We start from the raw sequence: 20,566 nt of genomic DNA, 5'->3' as shown, positions 1-20,566 counted from the left end.
GTACAACCGAGGATGGAATTTTTTATTGTACTTAATTTTAATTCATTTTAATTGTAATAACCACTGGTGGCTAGTGGCTGCCATACTGGACAGCACAGCTCTAGACTAACGAATTCAAAATTTTATACTTTTTCTTGAGTTTAAGTTTTCTACCTTTTCTCTCATGGGAAAATCTTTATGATAGATTTTTTACTCCAGATTAATTGTGTTTTGAGAAGTTAACAGGAAAGGAGGTACCTAAAGAAACTCACAAAAACAATTCATAGCAGTTTCTTTGGCTCCTGATAAAGATAGAAAGCAAAGTCTGATCCACCTGTGTATTTTTCTGCATTCAGCATATGTGCTGAGACTGGGTACAGAGCAGGGCAATCTGCATTGCTTAGAAATAGCCACTTTGTCCTGGATATGTGGCCCCAACAATCTGTGTATTGAGCCCGTACAAAGGCTGTGCCTCTTCCTACTCTCCTCCTTTGCAAACATTGATTCACCAGATCCTTTAATCTTACCATAAAATATAGATAGATGGATAGATAGATAGATAGATAAATTGATATGAGTATAAATATAGGTTTGTTGTTAGTGCCGTTGAATCAATTCCGACTCCTAGCGGCCCTGTGCACAGTGGAGCAGAGCCCTCCCTGGTCTTTTTGCTCCAGCCTCTCACCTTCCAGCACTATATGAGACAATGCTCCACTGCTATGCATAGGCTTTTCATGGCCAATTTTCAGGAGTTGGTGGCCAGATCCTTCTTCCTAGTCTGTCTTAGTCTAGAAGATCCACTGAAACCTGTCCACCATGGGTGACCCTGCTGGTATTTGAAATGCTGGTGGCATAGCTTTTAAGATCACAGCAACAGGCAGCTGTCACAGTATGACAATCCGTGGACAGGTGGCGTGGTTCTCTGACTGGGAAACAAACCCAGGCCGGAGCAGTAAGAGCACCGAATCTTAACTACTAGACCACCAGGGCTGGCTATAGATAGTTATAGACATAGATATGGAGATAGAGATGGAGATGGAGATGGGGATAGAGATAATCTCCAGGCCGTATTTGCCTGAGATCTTTGAGAGAGACAGTCTCCACTTACTCAGAACTCTTATCCTTGCTTAAAAAAACAGACGAGCATATGCCAAAGTAAGAGGTTTAAGAGTTGGGAGAAAGAAAATCCTAAAAACTATGAATTGAAGTCTCTATTTTTCAGTACAAAAGCTTCCCTTTATTGAGCTCTTGCTGCTGCCAAAGACCATACCATTCCATGACGCACGTCACCCCATGCACTTTTCACAACCATCCTACGAGGAAACTCGTATCACATTTTATCAATAACATGACTCTGCCTTACAGTAGTAGATAACACCTTTCTCAAGGACAGGAAGTAGTTGAACTGTGAATCAACCCAAGACAGTTTGTCTTTAAAACCTATACTCTTCAGCACTATTCTATTTACATTCCAGAACCTTGGAACCTGCTATAGTCTAAAAGAAGCTCTTTCTATTGGAGAATTCCAACTAGAAAAATATTTCTCCAGTTGTGCTGAAATTTGTCTTCTCGTAACCAACCCTACCCTTACTCCCAACAGACACACACATCAGTGCTTGTTCTGTCCTTTGGGGCCACAAGGAGCAAGCCGGCTCCTGCCTCCCCAGGATTTGTACATGATAGTCATGTCCCTCTCAACCTTGGCTTTTTCAACTACAGGATAAATAGGCACAAGTCTGCATTCCTTCCTCCTACAAGATATTTTCCAGACCTCCCATTGCCTGGTCACTTCCTATAAAGATAAGAATCTACTTGTGCATTTTTAAGAGTCACTATAGAATAAGTCATTCAGTCTGAAACTTTAAAAGACCTGCTGTCAGAACGTGATTCTTCATGTCTAACTTAAATATCTCAAACTGCGATCTAAAGTAATTTTCCCTAGATCTATCCTCAAAGGGCACGTTAAGCAGCCAGTTGTCTGCTTGAGAATATTTTACGTTCTTAAAGGTTATTGTTTGCTCCCTATCTTTTTTTCTCTCCGGTGTACATAGTTCCAGTTCTGGTAAATGTATCTTTATAAGGTTTACCTCCTCACCCATCAGTGATTTCTGCAAGTCCTCTTGGATCTGGATCCAAGTTGCTGCTAAGTTTAGGACTGGATTCCATGAAGAGGTCAAACTCAAGCTTAGGCAGAGGGAGGCTCTTGGCCTGGTCATGCTAGGCTTTGTTCCTAGGAATGCAACAAAATAGAAGCTACTTTTTAATGTATGCCTCCTACAGGCGGACTCTGTGCTGGATGCTTTACATACAGATTTTCAATCCATAATTTCCCCCAGAAGGGTTTTGACCCATATTTTACAAATGAGGTCATTTGAGGTCAAACGAGGTTGAGAGAGGATAAATGGCTTGCCAAAGTGACCAAGCTAGTGAGTGTCATTTGAACCCAGGTGCCTCTAATTCCAAAGCTTAGGCATTTTTTATCACAAAGATATAATGGATCTTTCCCAAAGGACAAAAACATCCACCTGTCCTCAGACCACCATGAGCCAATGGGAAATACATAGCCCTCAAGAATTCCATTTCCTTCCTCCAAACAACGCAGCATTTGGCTGTGCCAGTGCACATCTCTTACACTCACAGTGAAAAATCCTCACTCAACCCATACTCTGGTCATTATTACCCTAGACTCACTGCCTTGGAGTCTCAACCAGCAACTCTCCTGGCCTTTTAGATGGAAATTTAAGTCATTTAGCAACACACACAAAAGTGTTGGGTAAAAGTCCAAAAGCATTTCAAACTTGGCCCATGGCCCTTTCTCGTGAAAAAAAAAGAGAGAGAGAGAGAGAGCTAAGAATTGAGGGGAAGAGGGTGGGAAGGAAGGATTGTGGAAGGCAAAGAGAGTTAAAGCAATTGCAGTAGAGTATGCCATCAATAAATATTTGTCCAGTAAACAAATAAGATGAGCTATGCTGGTTTGAGAACTTGCCAAGTTCTCCTCTTCATAATAATTTGCATTCAGTGGGCCTGCCTACATCCCAGATCCACAAATTCTTACTTAGGAAACTAATTTGAATGAGACAGCATACTCAGAAGTTTTTTGTTTCTTTCTTTCTTTCCTTTTTGCCTAACCAGGGAGTAGATGCCGTAAGTAGCTATCACATGGATAGTTGGTAAAATATCAAATATGACTATAATTAAGATGTGGTATGGATAGAAAGTTCTTGATTAAATCCACAGTTGTGCTTCCTAGGTCCCCAGACCCCTGGCCAGCCCTACAGAAATGCTTCTCAGTTCGATTTTCCCTGCTACAATCCTTCTCCAGGTTTTGCAAAGACTTTCCCGTCATCATGAAGGAGGTGATCATTTGCGATCATATTGACGCATTCTATCATTGGGATAAGACCTTCCTTGGAAAAAAAATTGGAAAGCCTCTTATAGGATAAGCAATGTAAATACCACATCTAATTGACATAAATAGCTAACTTAGAACGTGTGAGTGTAAGCAGCATGGGCATGGGAAAATACCAATTTGTGAAATGACTGATTAAAAAATAAGTAGCTCTCAATTACATTCTTGAACAACGGTCAGGTGTATTTCCTAATTAAAGAAGACTATAAATGACTTCATACTATGTATAGATCATTCTCACAAGATTCAAGGAATATTTTAGTCAGTATTATAACCACCTAAAGTTTAACCATGTCTTCCTATCTTTACTCAATAATTTCTCAGCTGCCTCTGTCAACTCCCTGTAGTGTAAACTCTTGACAGTCTTTTTTTTTTCTTCTAATGCAAGTGCCTGACTTAAGCTTTGATTACAGAGGCAGCCACTTCAAAGAGGCATCCACTGCAAAGATGGCTATCTGGAATAAACACATTGCCAGCCACAGACTAGATAAAGAGCCAGGCACCTCCCCCCACTGAGGCTTCTATGTTTTAGAGATCTCCATTAATTTCAATAACTGACCATTTGGGCCGCTTGGTGTTTCTCTTCCCACTTTTTAAATTCCTGCTCTTATGTTTTAAATTCACCAATAAAGAATGAGCCTGCGAAACCCTGGGCCCCCACCCTAGACCCCAATAAAAGCAGAAGCCCAGGCCTGTGCTCTCTCTCTCCCCCATGGCCTTGCTCTTTGGCCCCAGGTATGCCTTGTAATTTCCATGTCCTTTAAGTAATAAACCTTTTTTTCCCAAAAATTTTCTGATGGTTATTGTGGAAGGGCCTCTTGCAATCATAATAAGAGTCACAAGGGCTGGTCCAGCCACAACATTGGTTATTGATAAGCTGAGACCAGCACACAACACTCCCCTTTCCTATGCTCCTTGATTGTCCATACAGGTGAATAGCCGTAAGACAGCTTAACAATGTAAGAACGGCTTCACAATAGCATATTCTCCTCTATACTCTGTATCTAATCATTTTCATTCTTTAAGGATCAGCTTAAATTCCATCCTTTCCAACAGCCATGGCCTACCACTCTTGACAATTCCTTTTACATCTTTCAAACTCCATAATCACTTATATCCTATACTACAAAATAAATGATTTACATTCCTTCTTGCTTTGTTCCTTAAATAGTAAGTGGATGATTCCATTTTCTTCTTAATTCTATTGTTAAGCCCTCTGAGGGTAGGCCCTTGGTCTTATATTTATTTCTACCATCCAAAGAACTCTGATTATTGTGGAAAAAATGTATTCGTCTGCTTGGGCTGCCATAACAAAATATCACAGACTGGCTGGCTTAACCAACAGAAATTTACTTTCTCACAATTTGAGAGGCTGGAAGTCCCAGATCAAAGCACTGGAAAATTCAGTTCTGGTAAGGCCTCTCCCCTTGGCTTTCAGATGGCCACTTCCTCGCTGTGTCCTCGCATGGCCTTTCCTCTGTGTACAAGCAGAGAGAGAGAGAGAAGGAGAGAGACCTCTGATGTCTCTTCCTCTTCTTACAACACTATCAGATCAGGGCCCCAGCCTTATGACCTCATTTAACCATGATTACCTTCCTAAAGTCCCCGTCTCCGAACATAGTCACATTGGGGGTTAGGGCATCAACATATGAATTTGAGGGGAGAAGAGGACATCGTTCTGTCCTAATACTCAGTAAGAATAGTATAAGTACTTGTTGACTGGAGAAGACATCAGAGGCTCATACACATCCTTTCTGAGCCATCTCTTCCCCTGAATCATAATTTGGACAAGGGGTTCAGGGACACTCTGTCAGGCTCTTCTAAAAACTTGACGTTTCAAGGTTTTGGAAGTAAATCAAGGAGAAGAGAAACTGAGGTTCAGCGAAGTAGAAGACTATTCCAATAGCCACAAAACTAGTAAGAAACTCAGCTGGAATTAAAACTCAGTTTCCTTCTAGAGTCCTTCATTTTAATCTCTGCCTCTGATAGCAGCAGAGAAGCAGCAGATGGTGTTAAACTCAGATTAGAGGGTCAATAATAAGAGGTAGGAGTTATTGAACATCTACTGGGACTATGGCCGTTACGTCACTATGAGGGTCACTCAGTGTGCACATCTAGCGAATATTGAAGAAACTCATGAATACATGGTTTCAAATTAATGTTTTCACTTACAGGATTATTTTAACTTTGACAGTAGCCATTATGATCTTCACCATATGGCAGTGAAATAAGACCAATAAAAGTTACGTATCTTACCCAAAGGCTAGAGCTGAGATCCAAACTCGCATCCGGTCTGTCTTATTCCAAAGTTTGGCCCTTTCTTCTGTACCCTGTTGTCTCGCTAAATTTCTAGAAGTTGAATAGTGAGTGAAATCATTCCTTCCAGTTTGCAAAATTATTTGAGAGACCATTTTATATCAACCCTACAGTGAATATTGAAGGAATATGAGGAGAGCATCAAACGCAGGAGATATAAAATCAAAATTCACTTGGAACTGCAGATATTCAATAGATTCAATCAGCAGTAGATACTCACAAGGTTGTTATTTTCTTTGTTTACTTGTAGAAGAGAATTCCTTCAAGAAGATCAGAAACGACTGATTTGGGTTCTACTCTGTGCTTCCAAATCCCCAATTCTGCCTGATAGTGAGACACTCTAGGACTGTAGAACCCCAGAAACGTCCAGCCAAACCCACTTCCACCATGGGGGCCATGACTCGGCTGTTGGCAGGCATCTTCCTAGCTTTGCTCGCCCTCTCTACGGAAGGTGGGGTCCTCAAGAAAGTCATCCGGCACAAGCGAGAAAGTGGGGTGAATATCTCCCTGCCAGAGGAAAACCAGCCAGTGGTGTTTAACCATGTCTACAACATCAAGCTGCCGGTCGGGTCCCAGTGCTCAGTGGATCTGGAATCAGGCAGTGGGGCGAAAGACCTGGCCCCGCCATTGGAGCCCAGTGAAAGTTTCCAGGAGCACACAGTGGATGGAAACAACCAGATCGTCTTCACACACCGCATCAACATCCCCCGCCGGGCCTGTGGTTGCGCAGCTGCTCCTGACGTCAAAGAGCTTCTGAGCAGATTGGAGGAGCTGGAGAACCTGGTGTCTTCCCTGCGGGAGCAGTGTACCACAGGAGCAGGCTGCTGTCTCCAGCCTGCTGAAGGTATGAGCTGGTCCAGCCCCTCGCTGTACAAGTAGGAGAAATGATGAGCATGGCAGGGTCCATCAGTGGTTTTCAAAGTGGGTTCCCTGGGGAACCAGCCTCACCACGTGTTCAGTGAAAAGAGATTTTATGGTCAAATAAATGTGGGAAATATAACCTTCGCTGTTTTGCTCTTGGTGACAAGTGTTTCTTAGAGGAATTCTCAGGCTTCTGGGAAGTCTTCCTTCAAGAAACCCTGTTCCACTCTAATTACTAGTTTCTAAGACTTATTTGACCATGAAATCTACCCATTCTTCACCCCAAAACTTATGAACATATTATGAAATTCCTGACTCAAAGATCACTCTCCGAAGGGTGCTAATATAGCCCCATCACCTCGTTGTACAAGTAGGGAAACTAAGGCCCAGAAGGAGGGTGGGATCCCTCAATGTCCTTCAATAACTGGCCGAGATAGGACTTAATCCACAGTATTCCACACCCCTGTGTTCTTACAAATGCACAGTGCTGCCTATGGTCCTCACAAATGTGCAGTGCACGTTCTGCGGGAATTGGAAAAAACAGTTCCGTTTAATGGCAACAACAATGATGATGATCACAACTATGAATTGAGCCCCCTTTATGTACCAGGCACTGTAATTCATTAACTCATTTAATCCGTCCAAGAACCTTGAGATAAGGTTAAATGCCCCCATTCTACAGATGGGGGAACTGAGACTCACAGAAGTTACCCAACTGGCACAAGATGACACAAAGACTAATACGAGATGGGAGCTTTGAATGTGCCTGTGTCTCCAGAACTCGTGGTCTCCCAGTCGTACCTGGCCACATCCCTGTTTTGAGGAATTTTGCCACTTTGGAATTATGTCTTCAGCTCCGTTCCCTCAAGTTGATAGAACCACAGGCGTTTCAACAGCATCAAACTGGAGGTGAAAATCTCTATTTCTGCCACTCAGAAAAAATTACCAGGAAGTACTTGGACAAATTATTTCAAGAGTAGATCTAATCACCATAAATGGAGAGTACTATAGGACATACTCCAGGTTTCTAAGGCAGAAAAAAAAAGTTTTCTTTATGCATAAATTAGTTTAATTCCCACCCCCCCCCCCCCCACCGTCAACTACCTGGCAAAATGCTGATGGAAGTTACACAATGGAATTAACACTTAAGAGTGAGCGGGAATAGTTGTTTAGAGGAATGCTATCTGCTATCCAATAGAAATATAATGCGAGCCACACACATGATCTGAGATTCTCCAGTAGTCACATTGAAGAAATGAAAAGGAAACAGCTAAAAATAATTTTAATCGTTTATTTTATTTAACTCAATATAGACCAAATTATCCATTTTTCAGCCTGGAATCTGTATAAAAATGTATAAAAATTAATGGCTATTTTACATTCTTTTCTTTCACACTGTCTTTGAAATCCAGTGTGAATTTTACACTCACAGCACATCTCAATTCAGGCAAGCCACCATTCAATCGCTTAATAGGCACGTGTGTCCAGCGGCCACCATACTACACAACACAAGTTTGGATTCTCCGTTTTCAAACCCACTTTTATTTTTAATTGCCTTCTTTCCTGCTGTCAGGAAGGAAATAAAATATATTAACACAACTAGATCTAGGTGCAGAAAAACGGAAATGAGTTTCATTTCCTCTCCTCGGGCTCCATGGAGATCGCTCCAGTTAGTCCGAGGAGTTAAGTGAAGACATGAGATAGACCTCAAAGAGTGGAGTCATGTCGGTGCTGACCATGTATTCCTCAGGTTCACTCCCACTGTGGCTTCCGGGAAAGAGAGGGAAAAAGAGAGAGAGAGGCACAGGAGTTTTGTGGGGACGTAGCCAAATCGAAAGTGGTCCTGACCGAGTTAGAAAGCCACTCCTTCACTGCCTCATTTCAGTTAGGGAAAATTAGAAAGTTGGGTCACGTAAAGCCGTCTACCAACTAGAGTCAACCCAAAACACTCTGGAAGGGAAAATAACACTACACACAGCAGTAGGTTCTTGATGTCCTCGTTTAACCCTGATGCACCCAAGGAAGTGGGCTCTTAGTCCCGCATGAGCAATGAAGAAGCTGAGCTTCAAAGCATGTAAATCCCTTTCCAAATGCAGCACCGCTTTGAGTCAAAGAGGCAGAATTGAGTTCAGTTCAACAACGATTTCTTGTGGGAAACAATTGTTCTCGAATGTTCCTCCTGGAGAAGCAGCAACACAGCCCAGCACACTGCTTTCTACAAGGCAGTGATTCAGAATCACTGGGGTCTTGGGACTACTTGAAAATTTGATAAAAACTATGGATCCTCTCCCCACAGGTGGAACACACGCACACACACACACACACACACACAGAGCTACACACATAATCCCACACCATCTTTGCACATGAGTCTACAGTTTCAGAGAGTGCAGCTTAAGAATTCCTACCTAGTGTAACTGGATGGGAGCTCATCTGATTAAACGCATGAAGCAATTAGTTCTCAAGCCAGATGAGGCCTGAGGATGCAACCATGCTCTGGCTGAATTTCAATCTGCGTTTGGCGGGTAGAAATCGAGAAATTGAGAATTGAGCTGAGAGCATCTATTTTCTTCGTTGCAGGCCGCCTGGACACCAGACCCTTCTGCAGTGGCCGGGGGAACTTCAGCGCTGAAGGATGTGGCTGTGTTTGCGAACCGGGCTGGAAAGGCCCCAACTGCTCTGAGCCCGAATGTCCAGGCAACTGTCACCTGCGAGGCCAGTGCCTGGATGGGCAGTGCCTCTGCGACGAGGGCTTCACCGGGGAAGACTGCAGCCAGCTGGCCTGTCCCAGCGACTGCAATGACCAGGGCAAGTGCGTGAATGGGGTCTGCATCTGTTTCGAAGGCTACGCCGGCGCTGACTGCAGCCAGGAGGTCTGCCCGGTGCCCTGCAGCGCGGAGCACGGCAGGTGCGTGGACGGCCAGTGCGTGTGCCAAGATGGCTTTGCCGGCGAAGACTGCAATGAGCCCCTGTGCCTCAACAACTGCAACAACCGCGGGCGGTGCGTGGAGAACGAGTGTGTGTGTGATGCGGGCTTCACGGGCGAGGACTGCAGTGAACTCATCTGCCCCAAGGACTGCTTCGACCGCGGCCGCTGCATCAACGGCACCTGCTACTGCGAAGAAGGCTTCACGGGCGAGGACTGTGGTCAGCTCACCTGCCCCAACGCCTGCCGTGGCCAGGGCCGGTGCGAGGAGGGCCAGTGCGTGTGCGATGAGGGCTTTGCCGGCGTGGACTGCGGCGAGAAGAGGTGTCCGGCCGATTGTCACAACCACGGCCGCTGCGTAGACGGGCAGTGTGAGTGTGACGACGGCTACACAGGAGCTGACTGCGGAGAGCTGCAGTGTCCCAACGGCTGTAGTGGCCACGGCCGCTGTGTCAATGGGCAGTGCGTGTGTGACGAGGGCTACACCGGGGAGGACTGCGCCCAGCTGCGGTGTCCCAGCGACTGTAACAGCCGGGGCCGCTGCGTCCAGGGGAAGTGTGTGTGCGAACAAGGCTTCCAGGGCTATGACTGCAGTGAAATGAGCTGTCCCCACGATTGCCACCAGCACGGCCGCTGCGTGAATGGCATGTGCATCTGTGACGACGGCTACACAGGCGAGGACTGCCGGGAGCTGCGGTGCCCCAGGGACTGCAGCCACCGGGGCCGCTGTGTGGACGGGCGGTGCGTGTGCGAGGACGGCTTCACCGGCCCCGACTGCGCAGAGCTCTCCTGCCCGAGTGACTGCCATGGCCAGGGCCGCTGTGTGAACGGGCAGTGTGTGTGCCACGAAGGCTTCACAGGCAAAGACTGCAAGGAGCGGAGGTGTCCCAGCGACTGTCACGGCCGGGGCCGCTGCGTGGACGGCCAGTGCATCTGCCAGGAGGGCTTCACGGCTCCAGACTGCGGGCAGAGGTCCTGCCCCAATGACTGCAGTAACTGGGGGCAGTGCGTGGCAGGCCGCTGCATCTGCAATGAGGGCTACACAGGGGAAGACTGCTCAGAGGGTTAGTACCAGTGCAAACACTACCCTGATCTCCCAGTGTGTGTTGGAGAATTAGACATTAACTAAAATACATGCACACACACGCACACTGACTTTTTGAAGGGGCCCTGGTAATTCACCTGTTACAGGGCTACCTATTTGAGGGCTTGGGGGCTCAGAAAGGTTATGGAATTGTCCCGAGGATGCACAGCTCACACATCCCGCAGCTGGGATTTGAGTCTGCCAAACTCGTTTATACTGACTTGAACATATAGTGCCTAAGATGAGGTAGATGGAAAGATAACCTCCCTTTTGCTAGACATCAACCATCTTCCCTCCTCCCCACCGACAACAAACCAATCGTAAAGTAAATCCCTCTATTTGGATAGAAGTAAAAGTTCAGCTAAATTGAACGGACAGTGAGATTACATAAAACAAAGATCAGCTAAAGACTAACTGTTGATCCCCTGTGAGGCAGACCCATCTCTTAAATCATCTTTCCTTTACTGTCTTTGATCCTGAGCATTGCGATGCCCTTGGAGGGGCATTATCGCGCAGTTAGCACAGGTCATGGTACACACTAAGTGCTCAGTAGACAGGGGATGAGTGAAAATACGACAAAGACCCATGATGCTCAGGTTTAATGAGGGTCTTCTTTGTTCTTCTTCCATCCACCCATGTTATACTGGTTGTGATGGGGAATTTCTGCCTTGATTAAACGTATCGATAGATAAGAATAAATAAATGGCTTTATGTTTTACGTGGCAAAGGCAGGGAAGCCTGGTTGGAAGGAAGCCCAGGCTGGTGGGGAGGAGATGTGAGTCCCAAATTTGATGAGAGAAGCAGAGTTGGGCAAGTCCCTCTGCCACACTCACATCTAGAAAATGAAAGAGTTGGACCGGATGAGCCCCAAATGCCCTTCCAGCCCTAGGGAACTAGGACTTGAAGTTGAGAGCAGGGAGCCAAGCTCAGGCTGCACTTTTCCATGCAAATGGCCTGAATCTGAACTGAGGTCCAGGGAGTGGATAAGTTGGAGGGGTCCCTCACAAAGAACCCTGAAGGGCACACTGCAGACCCGGAACTTGAGCATGAAGGCAGAGGACGGCCACCAAAGGTTTTAAAGATGGATCACAGCTGGGGCTTCCTGATGAGCTCTGCATTTTAGGAAATGAAGCTGGATTTCAGGCTTCAGAGACTGGCAGTGCAAGAGACTGGTCACAGGAAACAAACCTGGAGAGAATGTATGGGGAACGTAATTGATCTGTCCTTTCTTATTCCTACCAGTGTCCCCTCCCAAAGACCTCATCGTGACAGAAGTGACGGAAGAGACTGTAAACCTGGCCTGGGACAATGAGATGCGGGTCACGGAGTACCTCGTCACGTACACTCCCACCCACGAGGGCGGCCTGGAAATGCAGTTCCGTGTGCCCGGAAACCAGACATCCACCATCATCCAGGAGTTAGAGCCTGGCGTGGAGTATTTCATCCGTGTGTTTGCCATCCTGGAGAACAAGAAGAGCATCCCCGTCAGTGCCAGGGTGGCCACTTGTGAGTGAACAGAAGCCCCTGGGCAGCCCCAACTGCCCTCCACTCACCCAGCGTACAACCCGCCCCATGAGTTACTGCCTCCCCTTTGCCCCCATACCTCTACGGCTGTCTTTCTATAGTTACACCAATTAACCTGGAATCCAGTTAAGCCCATCGAGTACTTTTCAAAAGAAACTCTTCATTTTCTACAAAATACCCCTCCTTGCTCTCCTGTCTCTTTGCTGCCACAGAGAATCATTACAGGTAACACTTAACAAGTGTTTACTCTGCGCCAGATTTGGTTTGAACCACTCTGTGTATCATTAAGTCACGTAACTGGCGAGAACCCTATGAGACAGGAGCTATCGTTAACCCATTTTACAGATGAGAAAACTGAGACTCTGAATGGCTGGGCGTCTCATCCCAAACCACGTGGTTAATAAGGGGTGTAGATGGGATTTAAACTCTGGAAGTCTGGTTGCAAATTGATGCTCTTAACACTCTACTGTACACCTACCTTTCTGTGGTGCTCACTGTCTATATATACTTAACATATTATAGCTAATATTAATATATATTATATATAACATAATTGTATGAAAATATATATACATATTTTTTTAAGTAGAAACATTAGGGTTCGAGTTATTCCTTTAAGAGTCCAACATCGGTACCATCACTCCCATATCTGCGAAGGAAATTCTGTCTAGAAATTGGTCATTTTTCACTTAGTAACAGTATCATTGGCTGCCATGTTTTAAACTTGTGCTTGGTGCCAGGAACCATGGCCAACAGTCTACATGGAATACATCACTCAGTCCTCAAAACATTCCCAAGGGTCAGACATCCTTACCTCCTTCTCCCGTGTGAAGAAACTGAGGCTCAGGGCATTTTTTGTACAACTTGCTCAAGCACAGAAATGTTGCAATGGTGGAGCTTAGACGGTAGCCCACGTCTGTCAATGTCAAAGCCTGTGCTGATATTGGGTTATATGCAGTTGCCAATATTTAATCATAGGGTTGGTCCTTATATTAATTTTCATGCTGCCTCACAGTAGACAGCATCCCGGAAGAACCTTTAAATAGATGCTCTGCTGATCAGGCCCTGACTATGGCAGTGGACCCACAGGGCTTAGTGGAATTCTGGCCGTGCTGCCCCAACACGCATGTAGCCATCTTTACCTCCTCTCTGTGCTCTTCCTGACAGACTTACCTGCACCTGAAGGCCTAAAGTTCAAGTCCATCAAGGAGACATCTGTGGAAGTGGAGTGGGATCCTCTGGACATCGCTTTCGAAACGTGGGAGATCATCTTCCGGAATATGGTAAGGAGCACAGAGGAGCAGGCATATTTGCCCATGAGGATCTAAAAGATGCTCAGAGCTTCTGCAGACTTATATCAACTCAATTTCCTTAGCTTTGGGTGGGGGAAAAGGCTCTAATTAGCACCCTGTGTGTTTGTACATATATTATAAGTGATTTTAATAAGTCAATAAGCATAGCACTTAAGGCTGAGACCTAAATGAATAGATGTTAAGTCATGCCTAGGTTCAGATTGCCCCTCGTAGTCCTGCAAACCTCTACTCAGAGGCAAAGAAGAAAGGAAATGGTCTCTCTCTCGAAATGCCTCCAAGCATATCAGAGATTGAGCATCCCTCCTCTCTGGGCCTAAAAGCACACCTGAGGCAAGGACGTGGGTTCCCGAGTTCCAGCCCAGGCCCTGCCACTAGCTGTGTGACCGTGGGATGCTCACCCGACTTCTGTGATGCTGGCCTCTGAGTCTTTCAAAGGAGGCGTTGAGCTTGTGGCTCCAGAATTGCTTTAGCTCTCACATCCTGTCACCGGAGTTGAGTGTCCAAGGAGTGAGTAGAGAGGTTTACAAGAGGGAGATACGAACTTGAGAGAGATCTTTATCATCTCTGTATCCTATACTGATCAGATGCCTAGTAGATGCCTAGTGAATAGACGACGGAGTAAAAGAGGAATGAATGAATGCGGAATGAATGAGTCACACAAATGAAGAGGTCGGCACCTCCTTTAGGTCTTACAAGGTGCTCCTATCTTTCAGAATAAAGAAGACGAAGGAGAGATCACCAAAAGTCTAAGGAGGCCAGAGACCACGTACCGGCAAACAGGCCTAGCTCCTGGGCAAGAGTACGAGATCTCTCTGCACATTGTGAAGAACAATACGAGGGGGCCAGGCCTGAAGAGGGTGACAACCACCCGTGAGTATCACCATTAACGCCACTGATACGATGACAAAGCTAGTGTCCCTCACAGCACCTCTCGTGGAAATCATGCCCTCTTACAGAGCATCTGTATCAATTAGCTTTTGCTACCTAAAAAACAAGCCCCAAACATAGTGGCTTAAAACAATAGTTCTGCACAGTGATGATCTGGGGTAGGGCTCAGGTAGGCAATTTTTCTGTTCTTGACTAAGCTCACTTATGCATCTGTGTGGGCTGGGGGCTGGTTGACCTAGGATGGCCTCAACCAGGATGGTAACTTTCTGCTCCCTGTCTCTCAGGCTCCAGGATGCTGGCCCGGGCCTGCTCACATGGCAGCTGAGCAGGCTCAAAACTGGCACTATGTTACTTCTGTTAAAGCAAATCTCAAGGCCAGTCCAGGTTGGCGGGTGGGGAAGCACCCCTTAAACACCTCTGTCTCTTGATGAGAGGCACTTCAAAGTGACATTTCAAAGGGGCACGGATACAGCAAGATAAATAATTGAGACTGTTGCAAACAACCTACCACATCATCTAAGTTAATATTGGCACCCAGTCCTCTGAAAAAGATACGGCAAATGTTAAAGTCACTATTTTTCAAAAGTAGAAAGTGGGGCTTAGACAAGCTAAATCAATTTAAGGAACACCACATGGTTAATACCATCTGGGACACAATTTGAAGCCAGGGAATGGTTTTATTACTTGAACCCCATTACCACTAGCATTGACTAGGTTCTGGTTTATGTAGAATGTTGATTCCATGTCTTCAACAGGAACCTAAATAAAATGTCACTCAATACTAAACATGTCAGAATGTCTTGAGGGTGGAATAGGATTCAGCACAACTAGATCAATTTGTGGGGAAAAAAAATCCAAATTTGGCATTGATCTACCAGAAAGCAAATTTTTAGAAAGCAAAAATAAATAAATAGAATTGTTTTGCATTGCCATTTGGGAAAACCTCTTTATCTTCTTCAAGATAGCATATGTGCCAACTGTTTAAGAAATTGATTCTTCTTGGTGGAGGGTTGTTGGAAAAGTTAAATCTGTTGACTAACAGCAAGAAAGAACATCTTGCATTTAAATGTTTGCACATTTTGCCAAGCTCAGAGCCAATTCGTGAGATTGTGTCCTTTATAAGCAAGTGTTTTTCCATCATCCTGACAACATCTCTCTGTGGTAGGTAGAAGGCAGGTACCAACAGGAAAAAAATTGTTAGATCACCAGAAAGGCATAGAAAAGATGAAGCAGGTGCTTATTTGCTACAGAGCAGGCACCCTGAAAAAACAAAAGGTACTTCTTTCATCTGTCCTTTTCATTTTAATCTAAATTTGGGGATCGGCTCCTTAGTTTCTTCTTATTGCAGGACAAACATCCCAACATTTGGAGCTCCATAACCACACAAATACCAACGTTGAGAGGCAGATGTTTACCTGTTCATTTTGCTGATAGCTGAACTCTTTCCAAGTTTAAAGGACTTTAAAGGACTAGTACCGGAACATTTTGGCTCCTTCTCTCTAGTCTCTATATAAAGGTTTTATTCCAAACATTTGTGGCACTTGACTGTTTTTGAGAAGCATCTTCATTTAAAGGAGGAAGAGCATGGGCTTTGGGCCCAGACGGTCCCGAATCTGAATTCCGGCTTCACCCCTCACCATCACCTGGAGCAGGTCCACTTCTCTAAGCCTCAGACCTACCCTCTGAATAATGGGTTTAATGGTATCCTCCTTGTGGGCTGTCATGAGAGTTAAGATGAAAATAACAAAGCATCGTCCTTGGCACAAGGCAGTGTTAGTCTCCTCTATTGAAGGGTCCTGAATCCAGGGGGAGATCAGTGTCCTTGACTGAATCCCAAATTCGTTAATGAAAGGGTGCTAATAAAGAGAGTAGGTATGGTTTGGATGCTTGCTGGTACCTACAAGAACACAGGACAGGTGCTTCTCTGTTGATTTGTAGCGTCCTTTTCATTGTGCATTTTATAGGTTCATCATTTGTGAGCCAAGACTCACTCATGGACACCTAGAATTCAAAAAATAAACTCTGCAGGCTTCTCATAATCAGCTATGAATCATTCCTCCTCCTCCTCATTTTCTGTACAAAACCAAGCTCCTTTCATTTGATATTATTTCCCCAACCAATGCTGAGAACACAAACTTAACTATTTTTAAAAATGAAGATGAGACATTGACTGAGTGCTGGCAAGTCTTCATTTTAGGCATTTACTGAATGCCTGGTGTGTTTTAATGTTTGCATTAAAATTGTTTACATAATTTTAAAAAATAGAGTTAAGACATACACGAGGAAGCCTGACTCTATGCTGAGGATCAAGAAAGATCAGAGAGATCCACTCTGAATGAATGAATGAATGACCCCATGCAAACTGAATAGTAGAGTTTGAATAAACTGCAGAGAAATCTGTTGAAGAACAGTGAGAAAAGTACAATATTGGGATACTCCTATTTTTAATTGTAGTAAGAACACTTAGTGTGAGAGTTGCCCTCTTAAATTTTTAAGTTTACAATGCAGTGTTGATAATTCTAGGCACAGGGTTGTACAGCAGATCTCTAGAATTCAATCACCTTGCATAACTGAAACTTTATACCGGTTGGGGAGAGAGTGTGTGTTTACCTGATTGCAGTAGGGTCAAAAAGGCTTCTTGTTAGGAAGTGACATTTAAGTCAGATTTTTAAGGATGGATAGGAGATTTTTAGAGGGGATCGGGGCAATCTGAGGAAGAAGAAACAAAGGGACAGCAAGTGCAGAGGCCAGGAGGTGAGAGACAGTAAGGTGTGCTCTCTGAGCTCTGAGCAGCCTGCTGTCAGAGCAGGAGACACAAGAGTGGATGGGCAGGAGGTGAGTGACAGGGCCAGAGGAAGGCCAAGATGAGGTTACAGAGATGTGCACAGCTGGAGACAGCCATGACTTTCTTGCCTGAATTCTTTTTATCAAAAGTAACTTTCCATACACTGCAAGACAGTCCTTGCCTCACTTTTCGGCTTCAAATTCTGATGGAGAAGTTATCAGCCATCCAGGGAGTCTTGCCTAATTGAAAAACCAGAGAGACTAAGTCAATGTTTTCTAAATGAACTTGTCCCTGAGCGTGTTTCTTCAACTTATGAGAACAGTAATGGTAATAGAAACAGAGTAACGACCATTTATCATGTAACTGCCATGTTCTAGGCTCTACGATACATGCTTTGCAAGCATTATCTCCTTCAATATTTGAAAAAACAACAAATCTGACAAGGTAGCTGTTATTATCCCAACTTGTAGCTTATTGAATAGGAAATTGAGGCTCAGAAAGATAAATAAGGTCAAGTGGTCAGTATGCACATAAATGTACATGAACTGACCCGGATGGCTGCAAGCTCCCTCTCTGCTCACCCCCTGGCGCCAGCCTCAGTCTCTGAAACCACTCTGTCTTCACCCGTCACAGGCTTGGATGCCCCCAGCCAGATCGAGGTGAAAGATGTCACAGACACCACTGCTCTGATCACCTGGTTCAAGCCCCTGGCTGAAATCGACGGCATCGAGCTCACCTATGGTGTCAAAGATGTGCCAGGTGACCGCACCACCATCGATCTCACACAGGATGAGAACCAGTACTCCATCGGGAACCTGAAGCCAGACACGGAATACGAAGTGTCCCTCATTTCACGCAGGGGTGACATGTCCAGCAACCCGTCCAAAGAGACCTTCACGACAGGTAACAGGCCTTCCCCTGCTCACTTAACAGGAAAGGAAGGATCATGATACTTCCATCCCACGCCATGCTGGTGTGTCTTCTAGGCTCCTTTTCCAGTAGGGAAAATAGAAAGGGGATTTTCATTCCTTTAAATGCTATTTTAAAATATTGTTGCAATTGATGGATTAATTTTTCAAAGAAAAAAACAACCCCAAATAACCTTTCAAAGCAAAAAATATATATATAGTGTGTGTGCATAGAAGATGCTGGACTGACATTTTTGGTAAAAGTTCTGATTCCAATAAAATTCAAATGAATATTTTAATAATAAAATATAGTATATGGAAAACATGAATGACAAGGATGCCTCCTAACCTCTTAGCCTATGGCATTCTTTTAGAAGTACCAAAATGTCAATCATTCATTCCATAGATATTTTTTCAGAGCTCAGTAAGCACCATATGAGTTAGTAGAAATACAGTAATGAACACAAGAACCCAGTTCTTACACTCATGGAGCTTATTTGTAAGTATCTGTGTAGTTTTTTTAAGCACAAAATTGGAAGAAAATATGAATGGTTAAAGTATCACACATTAATAATAGGAAAAGTGCCAAAAAGGTAGTATTTGTTTACATTTGTGCATCAGCTGTTGACAGCGATGCGTGTGGGGGCGATTTTGTCATTTCTCTCCAGTGACAGGCTCCTTTCATATCTTAGTTTGAATCATTGAAGAGTCCCACTCTCTTGGTTCCTGGTGTTTTCAATACAAATGTCGCTTCCTCTCCCAAACAGGTCTGGATGCTCCCAGGAATCTCCGTCGTGTCTCCCAGACAGACAACAGCATCACCCTGGAGTGGAGGAATGGCAAGGCGGCCATCGACAACTACAGAATTAAGTACGCACCCATCTCTGGAGGGGACCACGCTGAGGTCGAAGTCCCGAGGAGCCCACAAGCCACAACCAAAACCACACTCACAGGTGAGCTCCACATCCTCGATCCTCCAAAGAGAGAAAACAGTGCAGTTCCCAGCAATCTTTTTCACTTGGACTTCAGTGAGTCAGTCTACAGAATGTTCCAGACGCTGAGAAATTGTCCAGGAGCAAGCTCAGGGCCATGTTTATGGTCCTCTGTTCCAGTTTTTGGCTAAATTTCAACCTGCACATTCTCTTCTAGGTCTGAGGCCGGGAACTGAATATGGAATTGGAGTGTCTGCTGTGAAGGGAGACAAGGAGAGCGATCCGGCCACCATCAACGCGGCCACAGGTGAGGCACACCTGGATTCCCACCACCACTGGGCTGGCACTGGCCAACACAACAGGGTCCAGGAGGCAGAAAACCTGCTTAAAAGGAAACAGTAGACGCCCAGAGGAGAAAGGAGCCTCTAGGATCATCTAGCCCAAATGTCTACATTTACAATACCATCAGCATCCTGCATCTAAATGATGCCAACACCACTCTCTCTATGCATAAAGGAGATTTTTTAGGAAAAAAACAGACTATAAACATCTACACACTTTCTAAAGTTGGTAACCAATTCCAATTTTTATGAGCCATTGACTAATCAAAACACACCTTGATGGGGAGTTCTCTTAGAAAACACCTAATTTTTATTGTATACCCTCCTCATACAGATTATAAGTGGCAGGAGCACAGTTTAAGGTAGGTGTTGCTCATCCCATTGCATCTGGCCCCTCCAGTCTCCAGATGACGACGATAAGGGGCTATATGATTAGAAGCCATTGATTCTTTCCTCAAGTTTTTTTCTGGAAAATTTGTATAAAAGAAAGCTCTTCCCTCTACCTCTCTGCCAGCCTCCTCCATATCTCCCCCAGGTACTGTAAAGAAAAGAGGCTGGTGTGCAAAGAGGACACAGCTTACACTTCATCAACCTTCCCCATTATGCAGGATCTGATGCTGAGTGCTTACATACATAATCTTTTTTATGTTTTCATTTTGAAGTAATTGTAGATTCACATGCTGTTGTGAGAAATAATACAGAGAGATCCTGTAAGCCCTTGGCCCAGTTTCCCCCAGTGGTAACAACTGTGTAACTATAGAACCAGAACTATCACAACCAGGACATTGATACAATCTATCAACTTCATTCCCATTTTACCAGTTTCACCTGCACTTAACTTTTGTCTGTGTGTGAGTGTATTTAGTTCTGTGCAATTTTATCACGTGTAGATTTTTTAATCCACCTCTACAGTCAAGACAGAATAGTTCCATCACTAGGATCCTTCTCATTACCCTTTTCTGTACCCATAGGCGCCTCCCTCCCTCCCTCCCTCCTCCTTTCTCTAACTCTTGGCAATCACTAATCTGTTCCTCATCTCTATAATTTTGTTATTTTGAGAATGCTATATGCAAGGAATCATACAGTACGCAACCATCAGAGATTGGCTTTTTTGCTTGGCATAGTTCTCTTGAGGTCCATCCAAATTGTCTCTTGTATCAATAGTCACTTCCTTTTAAATGCTCTGAATGAGTAACATTTCATGGTATGGATATACTACTATATTATGTTTAATCTTTCAAAAAATCCAAGGAGGTCATGTACAACAACAGCATTTCACAGAGGTGAAAATGGAGACTCG

The 20,566-nt window shown here is 44.6% G+C and overlaps 1 protein-coding gene across 6 annotated transcripts in view; it reads left to right on the top strand.

Moving 5' to 3' along the window:
- TNC (tenascin C) overlaps positions 1–20,566 on the top strand; it is a 91,029-nt gene that overhangs the window by 20,751 nt on the left and 49,712 nt on the right. For all 6 annotated transcript variants that reach the window (XM_023628749.2, XM_023628747.2, XM_023628744.2 and 3 more), the window contains exons 2-9: positions 5,955–6,548; positions 9,146–10,555; positions 11,818–12,081; positions 13,267–13,382; positions 14,126–14,282; positions 17,719–17,988; positions 18,761–18,946; positions 19,143–19,232. In XM_023628749.2, the coding sequence (XP_023484517.1) occupies positions 6,092–6,548; positions 9,146–10,555; positions 11,818–12,081; positions 13,267–13,382; positions 14,126–14,282; positions 17,719–17,988; positions 18,761–18,946; positions 19,143–19,232 (2,950 nt within the window). In that variant the 5' untranslated portion in view covers positions 5,955–6,091. The remainder of the gene's footprint in view (positions 1–5,954; positions 6,549–9,145; positions 10,556–11,817; positions 12,082–13,266; positions 13,383–14,125; positions 14,283–17,718; positions 17,989–18,760; positions 18,947–19,142; positions 19,233–20,566) is intronic.

Source organism: Equus caballus, chromosome 25 (genome assembly GCF_041296265.1).
Source record: "Equus caballus isolate H_3958 breed thoroughbred chromosome 25, TB-T2T, whole genome shotgun sequence".
In the NCBI taxonomy this organism is placed as follows: Eukaryota; Metazoa; Chordata; class Mammalia; order Perissodactyla; family Equidae; genus Equus; species Equus caballus.
Note: the sequence above shows the minus strand (reverse complement) of the source record. Positions and strands in the feature narration are given on the sequence as shown.